The sequence below is a fragment of the Phoenix dactylifera genome, chromosome 1 (genome assembly GCF_051530095.1).
Source record: "Phoenix dactylifera cultivar Ajwa chromosome 1, Ajwa_hap1_PhDact_Kaust_v1.1, whole genome shotgun sequence".
NCBI classification, from domain to species: domain Eukaryota; kingdom Viridiplantae; phylum Streptophyta; class Magnoliopsida; order Arecales; family Arecaceae; genus Phoenix; species Phoenix dactylifera.
Window position 1 is genome coordinate 4,205,753 of NC_143190.1, and position 12,249 is coordinate 4,218,001.

Here is a 12,249-nt window from a genome sequence, read left to right on the forward strand (position 1 = left end):
CATGCAAGTGATGGTTTTGGATAGTTTCACTTATTTTCATGGTTCAAGTTGCTATAAAATCTCTGTATGTGGAAGATCATTAGTTGTTCCTGCCAACAAATCATTTGGCCACCTTTAGGAAAATTATGATGACAGAATATTGTTGCCATCATTCTTGACATCCAAATTCTACAAGAAAGTTTCAGTGGGAGAGAAAAGCTTGTGCAATTGATAATGAGGTACAAATTTTATATCATGGTGAAGAAAAGCATTCATACTTCTGTTTTATGTAAAACACAATTCTCATACTGCACCAAACAATATTCCAAGCTCCTCTGTGTCAATGTCCATCAGAACATGTGATGATCTGATGCAGTGCTAATACTTTGATATCAAATTGAGATTCATGAATAACAAAACCATGTCCCAAACTCATCCCAAGGGCAAGCAGGAGAGATACCAACCAATCAAGGTAACAGTTGTTGTGATGCATGGGAGCTTAAATAAGCAAGTGTTGTTTTTGAATGGATTTCAATGTGAGATGATGCCATTGGACTATCATATGGTCCATGAGCATCACCCTAGACCCTAGGGATGGTAGGATATTGGCATGATCATCTAAAGACTTTCCAAGGAGATGTGCTAGGATGGTCAAATTGGGTGTGATGTTACGTTGCTATGGCCCATGGGTCCATGGGCCCATGTTATGCGTATGAATGATCTTGCCACAAGCATGCACTCATATGGGGCCCTACCATGCAATCTAATTGTGGTGCATGCAAATGGAAAAACAACTACCATGGCTACCAAGATATCATGCTCCTTCAGATCATCGAGAAGATTAACATGCCTAGAATGGTATCATTTCATGAGCTTGCAAAGGTTTTTATTGCAAGTATAGAAGGTTTTATTGGATTTTTTTTAAAAAAAAAGCCTCAGGAGACTAGGGTGTAAATGATCCGAGCACAACGGAGCTAGGTTCAACTGAAGATTGACTCAGTTTGTAATTAGGAGGAGTTCAAGCCATATCATTTAGTTTCAGGATGAGCTTGAGATGTTCATGAACAACTCATTTGAGAGATCTAATGCGATCTTGAGATCTTTCAAGATATCCATTTTATAGTTTGACCTAATAATTTTGATTGTGTTTAATCTTGTAGTTGAAATACACTCCATTCCATATAATTTATGTTAACTTAACAAATATAAAAGAGTCACATATTAGTATTTTAAAGTAAATTAAGCTGAGCTAGTTTAACTCTAGCTCAACTAATTTGGTAATTGAGAGAGCTGAATTTTAGTCAAATTTTGAGATGAATGAAGCTGGCTTATGAACAGATTGCTTGTTTGATCGCCCTAATCGGATTGGGTCTTTCGTTTACACTACAAGTAAACTTGGAATTTAGTCAACTATATTAAATCACCAATATTTAATTAATCACTTGTGTCTTGATACTTAGTACGCTCGTGGATGGGTTGTTACAACTCATATAAGAGACTATATTTCGATGGTTGATTGCTCATATTAACTATATAAGAGAATTTATTGGGAAAAAGGGAGTTATTTACATAGATAACCATTGGGCAACCATCCAAGAGGGAGTTAACGAGACAAGAAGAAAGAGAGTTTCATTCACTCTCTAATGTATTGGAGACAAAATGACACTACTACCAAGCATTGTTTCCCTACCTGATATTGCATATCCTATAGAGCACTTGGTCCGGCAATTCTCTTAGAATTTTAAGAACCAAAATCTTTCTTAGTAGCGCCGAATTTTTTAACTATTAATAGCCATAGCCATAATTCCATCCATGGAGCAAAAGTTTAACCTACAAAGATTTAATTTGCTCACACATGAAAGTCGAGTGGCCCATAAAGTAGAGATTCGACTTGCTCATACATGAAGGTCCATAACTCATAAAATGGAGATTCAACCTGCTCTAAAGTTTAAGTGACTTTAAAAAGTTGATATTTGATGTCTTTCTACCTTCAAAGAAGCAGTTCTAGTCTTTCTTTTACATTAGGTTCAAGTGACAAAAGTTTGTAAATTATTAATATTCAACAAGCGATGAAATTCATTTTTTATCTCATTTTCATCTTTTTAGTTATTGATGAATTAAAAGTTATCGCTCAAAAGATAATGAGTTTGGATCCACTTCCATCAGCCACGTTTAAAATCTTGGTAAGATAATAGTGGCTGAAAATGATGGCAAAAAGTTTTAAAAGGATAAAATTATGATTCTACCTCCTCTACTTTAAGCAATTTGCACTCACACCTCCTCTGGTTTAAAACTTTTTAATTGAAGTCCTTCCAATTTGCGCATAGATCTAATTTGGTCTAGTCATTCGTCTCCATTAACATGATTTGAAGAAGTGGTGTCTTGTAAGTATCACATGATGAGGTCCTTAAGGTCTAAAATATCCTTACAATCTTTCTCACCATCCCTCACTACTCCCACATTCATGTAGCCTCTTTCCATTACAAATCCTTACCTATATTATCACTTCTGTTGCTACTCAAAATCCGGCCTGACGGGCTGGCGAGCTAATGAGTGATGTTGCTCTACTCGGTTGGGCTGGAGAAGCGTTGCACCATGTAGGGTTTGATCTGCAACTAGAGAAAACGACTAGGGGGTCATCAGAAATGTGTTTAGTTGGGGACCCTCAAATAGAGTTTTAAGAGAAAATAGAAGAAATGAAAGAGAGATAGTAAATGAAAGCATGATATGAAGATTTCTAATACTGGGTGATCTCAATGCTTGATATTTATAGAGGAGAGGCACCAATCTGTGCGGTCAGGATCGCAGAATTTGCGAATTAGCAGCTAAGCTCTATCCTTATCTATCGATCTGGGCGGTTATCACCTTCCTTTTCAGAAACGTCGAGACTACGCTAAGTTGTAACCGATTACACTGTTATTGTGCTAATCATTTGGAGATTTAATTGGCTGTGATTCCATGAGACACATGCCATTGTCTGATCAGTAAGCTGAGCTAGTAAGTGAGATTTTAGAGGATGGTGAATTCGAGTCATATCACTTGCCCCCCACTCTCGAGATCAAACTATGTTTGCTCAGGTCAGGCTAAAAAACTAGCTCAATCATTCATCAAGTGAGCCAGCTAAGTCAAATCGAGTTGTAAAATTAGCCCAGGATGCTTTTGGACGCTGCATTCGATGACCAGCGCAATTTCTGTGGCGCTGATTCCTTTCTTGAAGCATCATGCATACGGGTGGAAATTTTGTCTCTACAACCACTTCTTCTCAAAGCTCTAATAAGGATCAATCCATGGGAGCTGGCAATACCAAGCTTATACATGGCAGCTGATGAACGAGTGATCAAATGGACGCTGGGATCGCGACCATTTAGAGCTCTATTTAAGGGATGAAAACCTTAGTCGGATTTTTCCCTATTTAGTGAGTGCTCTTCCTTCTCCTAGTGGTTTTCGTCCGATGGAGGCTTCGATTCCTCTTCCTTTCCTTTTTCTGATGTTCTTCTGTTAGTTGCTCCTTCCAGCACACCTCCATAGGATGGCTCCTTCTTTCCTACACCTTCATCTCACTTGACTGTCATTGCTATTTCATCCAATAGTGATCTCCCCACCAATTGGTCAACCCATGCGGCTTCATCTCAATGTTCCAAGGCTTTGACGGCACCAAACCGGAGGCCTCCTTCGATCACATCACTGAGGAGTGATTTTTGGACCATGATAACCTAGATCGATTCTGGGTCAGCTATCATGTTCCAACCAGCTTCTCCCTCAAGTTGCTTGGGGCTAAAGAGAGGGTGAATTGCTGCTACCATGCTCAAATCAGCTTTTATGAGGAGATTCTAACGGCTGGTTTGAGGCTTCCTCTCCCTCCCTTCATAGTTTTTCTTCCCAATATTTTTTGGGTGGTACCTGCACAAGTGGTCCCTAATCCATAGTGGATTATCATTAGCTTTTTCTCCTTTTTGGTTGTGCATACTATTCAACCTATGGTAGATACATACTCAAGAAGCATCCTACCGAGCAGGGTTGGTGGTACATCTCAGCTCAGATGGTGTTCTGACTGATCCCAGATGGTCTTTCTTAAAAGTGCATGGCTGGAAGAGCCTCTTTGTTTTTGTGTTGTCAGAGCAACAAATTCTGGAATCCTTGCGCAGCATCAAGGCTCCTCCTATTTAGGAGTTGTTGACCAAGCAGACTCTAGTCAATGCCGAGCAGAGTACTGCTTAACCTCAAGGTAAGAATCTCTCCATCTTTATGATTGTCTGAGCTGTTACTTTCTATGACTTCATTTTTGTTCCTACAGATATGGTGGATAAGTCGATGGTGAGAACATCACCCGACGCAAGGTGGCACTGGAGGGCGCATCATCATCGTCCGCCAAGAAGCCCCATGGCGCTTCTCCTCTCGCTCGGTGGCTACGATCTCTTTGACCCCTTATGCTAATCAAGCTCCATCTAGAGCCTCCCAAGTAGACCCCAAGTTTGAGATCCTATCACCTCCTCGGCCTATTCCTTCTAAGACATTGAGGCCTCCCCCACGCTCCGTTCCCGAGGAGGAGGTCCACCACCCCAACTGGACCATGAAGTCTTTTGTCTCAGCTCTAACGGACCCTCTGGTAGCACACTCGAGAGATGGAGCAAGAGCAGAATGAGATGAAGAGGAAGATAACCGAGCTAGATGCACAGCTAAAGGCCGCCACCATGGAGCTAAAGGGCTTACAAGCGTAGTGAAAGGCAGCTTAGGTTCGAGTCACCAAGATTAAGAAAGAGTAGCAGGCGGCCGAGCAGCGAGTGGCTTCTATCGAATCCACTATGCAGGAGTATAAGACCTTCGCAGCAGCGGAGCCTTGCTTCAAACTCCATCGACTCCTACCTATACAACTTTACAACTGTCGGGACCAAGTGGTGAAGCTCGTGCCCGAGTATGACTTTAGTTCCCTTACTCTGCCCAAGGATGACTAGGAGGAGAACGCTAATGAACAAGAGGAAGATGAGACCGAGGATGCAGAAAAGGAGGGTACTGCTAGGCAGGTGTAGCGGCGTGAAGGCACCCTGTATCCATTGCCAATCTTCCTTAGTTAGCCGAGGTCCCTCCATCATGTTTTGAGGAGTAGGGCTTCGTGTACATCTTCTTCTTGTCCTTCTTCGAAGTTATTGGCTCCATAGAACTTAGCTCAGGTGGATCTTTTTAGTATACTTGTATTGCTCGATTACCAGCTGCTTTTGTCCTGTAATTTTTTGGAATCATAAATAAAAGTATGTATGTTTGTACCTTTATTTGTTTGCAATGATCATTTGGTGGGTTTAAGTTATATAGTTCACTTCTATGTGCCTTAGTTAAGCTTAGATCATACTGCCTTGGCAAGTCGTTACCTAGTCATCTCGTAGATCATTTGGATCGATATGTCGAAGACCGAGGCAGGGGCCGTCCGCGAAGAGCCAGGGCCCCACATTCTCAGCACTGCCATGCCAAGGTTTACACTTTGATTTTGTGAGCGTAGGCATGTAGATTGGAAGTTCTTGTAGGTTTGGCTCCCGGTAGGATGTATATTTGTAGGTTAGAGTTGCAAGCTCTATCAATTATTGATGAGACTTTTTAGCATTCTAAGATCGGAGATCAAAGGTCCTCTAGGTTCCCGCCTGAACCTGATGAGCTTAGGGGATTGAGATTGGCATGTCTAGGAGTAGATTCCTGGAGGTGTTTGTGGTCAACTCGGACCTTTGTCCCATGCTCATCTTTGCCTCTCAATTGGTGGGTCGTGCCCACTCCATCGTCACTTGTAGCTCGGCTTCTTACCCTGGTGCCTTCTTTCCCTACCCAAAGAGATGGGTTGTTTGCCTTGTCGGATCTTCAATCAATTAGATTTTTGGATAGCTAATCGTCCGGGTGATCAAGCCGAGCACGCTTCCTTCATCCAAGCCTAGGTCTTTCATCGGCTCTTGGTCGATAGCAAGCCCATGGCCTCTTAGGAGGCTTGCCTGATCTGTGGCACTCGAGTGCAGCACTATCAGTGGTCATTGCGAGACTCATTCGATATTTCATTCGTGGTCAGCAGTGGTCAACACTCCTCGACAGACAAGCTAGGTCCACGAGGATAAAAGATTAGTAGCCTCTAGAAAGCTTACCTGATTTGTAGTGCTAGAGTATGGTGTCATCGATGGTCTTTGCAAGACTCGCCCGACATTTCATCTGTGGTCAGCAATCTGTAACAAACTTGTCAGGCCCATGGCAATAATAGATCGGTGGCATCTAAAAAGCTTGCCTGATCTGTGGCACTCAAATGCGGCGCCATCGGTGGTCTTTAAGAGACTCACCCGATATTTTTTCTACGATCAGTGACCCTCGACAGATTAACCAGGCCCACAAGGATAACAAATCGATGGCATCTAGAAAGCTTGTCTTTGCAAGACTTTACGACCCTTGGTAGATTTGCCAGGTCCATGGGGATAACAATTGGTGGTCGGTAGGAGATGCATCCGATCAGTCATTTTTGGGGATTTTTTGGTCAGCGATCAATGCATCCGATCTGCAACACTTGGCTATTTTTGGAGCACTAAAACAAGCTTCATTCATCATTAGTAATAAAGGAGTACAGAGTTCAAAATTATAACTCTTACTGATGACATGCTCAGAGGTTATCAGAGTTTCATGCCTGAGGTACTAAAGTTCCATCAAGTTGCTTGAATCGGTAAGTGCCAAGTTGTTGATGACTTCCTTGATCCTGTATGTTCCTTCCTACTTAGCTGCAAGTTTTCTGTGATCACCTGTTGAGTCATCTCAGCTTTTCTAAGGATGAGATCCCCTAACGAAAGAGTTTTGTCTTAACTCAGGAGTTGTAGTACCGAGCTACATGTTGTTGATAAGTAGCCATATGTACTCGAGCTCATATTCTTGCTTCTTCCAGTAAGTCCAAGACGACACAGAGATCCTCAAAATTTGCCTACCCGTCGTACAACTCTACTCGATAAGATGGGAGGCTGATCTCCACAAGAATAACATTTTCAATGCCGAAAGAGAAGTTGAAAGGGGTTTTTCCAATCAGAATTTGGTGAGTAATATGATAGGCCCAAAGAACCCCCGAGCATCTCATCTACCCAAAGGCCTTTGGCTCGATCAAGCTTGGTCTTTAGATCCAGCAAAATAAAGCAGTTAATTTACCTCCGCTTCTTTATTGGCTTGAAGATGACCCATCAAGATGAACTAGTGGTCAATATCGAGTTTGGAGCAAAATTCTTTCAACCAGGTATTGTCGAACTGTCAGTCGTTGTCGGTGATAAGAATTTAGAGAATTCCGAACCAATAAATTATGGACTTTCAAACAAAACTCCGAGCATTCTCCTCGGTGATTTGAGCTAGAGGTTCTGCTTCGACCCAATTTGTGAAGCAATCAACGGCAATGATGAAGAATTTCCACTGCCCTGAGGCATGCAGGAAAAGGCCAAGAATGTTCATTCCCCACTAGACAAATGGCCAAAAGACGCTAATCGAAGTTAACTCTACGGCCGATTGGTGCTGGATATTGCATGTCTCTGGCGCTACTCGCAATTTCTTACGAACTGAGCAACGTCTTTCTACAACATTGGCAAATAATACCTCTGTCTCAGCACTTTATATGCCAAAATTTTGCCCCCAAATTTCTGCAGATGCCTTTAAAGACTTCTCGAAGGGCATACTCGTGCCCATGCTTGATTTGTTTAGGCTTCTTGGATCAGATTCTTCTATTGAAGAAATGGCATTTTGACGGAACTATGAAAACCAAGTCTTTCTAAAGGAAACTATACTTAAAAAAAAAACTTGTTCTTTATGCTGACATTTTAATTTATTTTTTTTCAAATCATCATCTTGCTCACTGTATCTTAACTATATGCTCATTTAGCTTTCAGACATAGATGCTTTGTGAACGCGACACCTTAAACAACCAGCTGTTGAAGCCTTTAAGTATTAATCTATCTTCCAATGGTAATTATCTAGAGATGGGTGCGGTCAAGTAGTTAACAGCATATAGAATCAACAAGCAAACTTAATAAAAGACAAAAGTGTGAAGCTGTAATTGTATTATGAGGAAGAGGCGACAAGCGATCTTACCAACTCTGGTATTGGCGCTTTTAAGGATCCAGAAATGTGGATGCATTTTTTCCGAGCAGAAAGAAAGACAGCGAGAGTGACTTTGGTCAAAGATCCTCGACTGGAACCAAGGTCCGCTCACCCCAATGCCCTGAACCCACATTAAAAGCATCCCCTCTTCCTCCACATGATGCTATTGCTCTGGGCGAAACCCCAATGCGCTATTGGGAAGATAAGAAGGGCTCGTCGAATCAAATTTTAAAAAGGAGGCGGTGAGCGGAACATCATCTTCCGTTCCATCAACTTTTCCAACTTTCCCATGTCCCAAAAATGCCTGCAAACAATCTTATCGCCTCCGCATACGGCCAAACAGAACAGCGAACAGCGTTAGCTGAATAATTACAGGCTACTATTCAACTTTTTATTTTTTTTCTCGGCTCCTAATTTCTCAATTTTTATTTATACGTAAGATAATTTTTTTGGCTTTAAAAAGACACCGACTTTACTTTCCAATTATGGGATGGGGGTACATAACTCCCTTCAAAAAATTTGTTCGTACTTAGATATCGAGGAGGTGGTGAAATGGGCCCATAGAAAAGACAAAAGAGCTATAGTGTATGTGTATAAAATTTATTTAGTTGATGGAAAAAGTTCTATCCTATTAAAATATGTTAAAAAAATTGATGCATGTATGATATCTGAAAAATATTTTTTATGTATTTGTTTGATAATCAAAAAGTAGCATAAAAATATATTTCAAGAATAATATATATTTAATTACACATCCACTTTTCTCAAAAAGTTATATAAAAAATCTATTATGCCATTAGGAAAGAAACCACCACCAGAGAAAAACATCACATACATAATTTTTAAAGTCAGATAAACAGCAGAAGATCAAAATATATTTTAATAGCTATTTTTTACTTTAATACTTGTCTCACTATTAAAATTACTATAATTCATAATATATATTTAAATATTTAAAAATAGCTATTAAAAATATTTATTAGGTTTAATTTTTTAACTAATAGCTAAACAACTACTTTATATTATAAAATTTTTAAATACTTATTAATAAATTTTTTATATTATCAGAATTTTTATCAGTTTAAACTAACTATAAAATATTTAATAAAAAAATCAATATGGCTTAAAGATATTTTTAGAAATAAAATTTACTATAATTCCTAAAGTGATTTTTTCATATTCCATATCGACTTTTGTTTCCATGAAATATAAAAAACATATTTCAATAAAAAACTTTCTCTAATCAAATATGAAATATTTTTTTTATTTTTTTTGATTCACCACATTTATTTTCCCCTACAAGCAGATTTACTCTACAGGGAGTTGGCATGCGATGGGGACCGATCCTCTCACGAGACTGGCGAAGGCTTGTAAACACTTTAAAGCATGCCATCAAATACATTCCCCTAGAAGTCAGTTCCTGGTCCTGGATGTCATTGCCACACCAACAGCCCAGAATGATGTACAGGTACTGTCACAGTACATTCCGGCTCCCCCAGAAACTTGATTTCCTCCCAATTAACGAAATCAACGAGCATTAGATTATCGCAAGCTCTTGAATAAGGCCGATCGTGATTTGTGTGTGTGTGTGTGTGAGGACAAAGGTCTAGCGTTCTTGGCTATCATCAACTCTATTTCTCTCTCTGAGCATCACTATCGAAAACCAGGCATCCGAATTCTCACCGGCCAAGAACTCAGAAGACGCCAAAACAAAAGTTAAAAAAATAGTAAAAAGGAATCATGCTGGGTAAAGTAGGTAGCTTCAGGCTTTAAGTAAAGCCTGCCACCTGGCAGAAGCTAAGATTAGAAAAGATCATAAAAGCGAATCGCAACCATCAGATTTCACGTCCTCTTCCTCAATTTCGTTACTCCCACCACCACCAGCTTTGGTTCGATCTTTGATGTGACCTGAGAATCAATGATTTATTAACACCTCCACATCAATCCAGGAGCACCAAAACCGTTGTAAGTAATAATTTATTAGCCCCGTCTCAGACTCGCGTGCAAACAAAAACACGACAAAACTAATAAAATTATAAAAAAAAAAAGAGAAGACGCACCGGCGCATTTTAGCGGAGGGAACACCGGCCGGGACCATGCGGTCCATCACATGGGAACAGTTGTACCGTGGAAGAGGGCATTCGCGGCCGACGCTATCGTACGCATCTACGGAGGACTCTACCCAACAGCAGACAACGGGAGAACAAAAAACGTGGGACCCAGAGGCTATCGTGCACCGCCTCAGGGCGCATCTTAGCCGCACCTTAGTCACAAACCACCGAGTTTTTTCAATTCACATCGATCAAAACCCGAAGCGGAATTCATAAGAAAAAAAAAGACAAAAAAAACACTACAATATGCACGTACGTCTGTAGGCAAACACAAACGCGCACCAGAAATTTTTGGAAAAGAAGAAGAAGAAGAAGCAAGCTAATAGAATGTAAGAACAGTTGATCAAGTTTTTTCTTGTCAATTTTTTCACCAATTTTTAGGGGTTACCTTCCCTGCCGCGATCCCTCCCTCTCCTTCTTCTGTGGAGAGAAGAGCTGGCCGAAGCCGAACTTGGCCGAGCCACGAAGGGAGCAAACGGGGACGTTGAGCACTGGAGTTACCCTCACGTTGGCCGAGTAGGACCTCTCCATGCCCCGGTACTTGATCCTCGGGCCGCCATTGAAGCTACTTGGGCTGCTCGAGCTCCGCTCTAATCCCTGGAAGACCACCTTCCCGGATGCGTTCATCCGCGGGCTATCCACCGACCCCCCACTGGCCGCAGGCTCCGGCGGCCGGCGGACAGGGCTCCGGCCGATCCTCGCCGGCCGGTAGCCCTCCGGAACGGCGGATCTCGGCCTGGAGACCCGCACCCGGGGCGGGTTCCGGCCGAGGGAGAGAGGGATCTGGGAGGGCTTGTCGGCGTCGAGGGAGAGGCGGGGAAGGTCCTCGTGGTCGAGGCCGGAGGAGGATGAAGAAGAGGAGAGAGAGAGTCGGGAGGAAATGGAGACAGACTCGGTGTCGGAGGAGTCGCGGAGGAGAGGAAGGCTCAGAGAGGAGTCGGTGGAAGAGCATTTGGGATTCATGTTTCGGTGGAGGAAATGCCGGAGAGATTTAGCGTTGGGGTTCTTGGAAGAGGCGGTGGCACAAACGGCCTTCTGGGACTCCGGCTTGGGGCTCTGCTGCCTCTTGAGGCCGAGCAGCTCCCTCCAACGGCTGGAGCACCGCGGCGCCTTGGGGGACTCGGCGACGAAGGCATCCGATCCGAGTACGTCCACCGCTCTCCGCGGCGCCGCTGCCGCCTCCAGCGAGCGGATCCCGTCCGGGACCGCCGCCGCCGGAAGCGGAGCCGTGGCCAGCTGGAGAGGGACCAGCTTCCCGTTGGAGAAGAGCTCGTCGGCAGGGAGCATGGCCACAGGATCGTCGAGGCGGAACTCGAAGTCGGCGAGATCCTTGCTGGCGGCCTCCAGATCCGGCGTCTCCGCTTCCCGCTTCTCGGAGGCGATCGCCGGGGTGGCATCGTCGGCGAGGTCGCGGCTGAAGGAGACCCTAGGGCTGAGCCAGCCGTAGGAGGGGCATGCAGGGGAGCAGTCGAGGAAGGGCTCCGGCGACATTCCGGAGTTGTTCACGCAGGCGGAGGCCATCATCGGCGGTCATGAAGCGGAAGAGCTCGGACGGAGTCCGGCAAGGGGCGGCCGATTTTTCGATCGGCAACGAGGAAACTGGGAGGTGGGGAAGACAGGGACGGGATTTGGATTAAGATCGAGTCCAGGTTTCTATTAGGCAGAGAGAAGGTGGAGGATGGGGCGGAAACGAAGGGGTTTGGTGTGCCGGTTCTCCAATAAATAACCATCCTTCTGGGGATACGTACAAGAAACAGAGGACCACGTGGACGCCGACGTGGCTCTGAGACCTGATCGCTTTAAAGTTGTCCAGGTCACCAGATATAATGCTACCTACCCATTGTCCATGGAATTTTGATAAAATTTACAGCTCCTATGACGGAATATACCAAACCAAGGAAGCAGCATCATTTTCATTTGCTGGCCCTGAAGAGTCAAAGGGAAACAAAATTGATAGATCAATTGGTGTCTTCTCCAAGCCATATTGGTTTGGTACCCTTGAAGTATCAAAAGAGAGCATTTAATTGTTGTCTTACTGAATTTAAGGGTACATATAGGTGTTCATTGGAGGCAA

General features: G+C 43.2%; 1 protein-coding gene across 1 annotated transcript; it reads right to left on the bottom strand.

The window, feature by feature from the left end:
• Positions 1–4,490: 4,490 nt before the first annotated feature.
• LOC103696684 (uncharacterized) lies at positions 4,491–11,885 on the bottom strand. The gene is made up of 3 exons (XM_088717754.1): positions 10,564–11,885; positions 10,125–10,327; positions 4,491–9,972 (listed from the first exon to the last, which is right to left on the bottom strand). Exons 1-2 carry the CDS (start codon positions 11,697–11,699, stop codon positions 10,318–10,320), a joined length of 1,146 nt encoding a protein of 381 aa, XP_088573880.1. The 5' UTR covers positions 11,700–11,885; the 3' UTR covers positions 4,491–9,972; positions 10,125–10,317.
• Between the last annotated feature and the right edge of the window lie 364 nt (positions 11,886–12,249).

Coding starts and splice junctions, on each gene's coding strand:
- LOC103696684 (XM_088717754.1), bottom strand. CDS start 11,699: ATGATGGCCTCCGCCTGCGTGAACAACTCCGGAATGTCGCCGGAGCCC.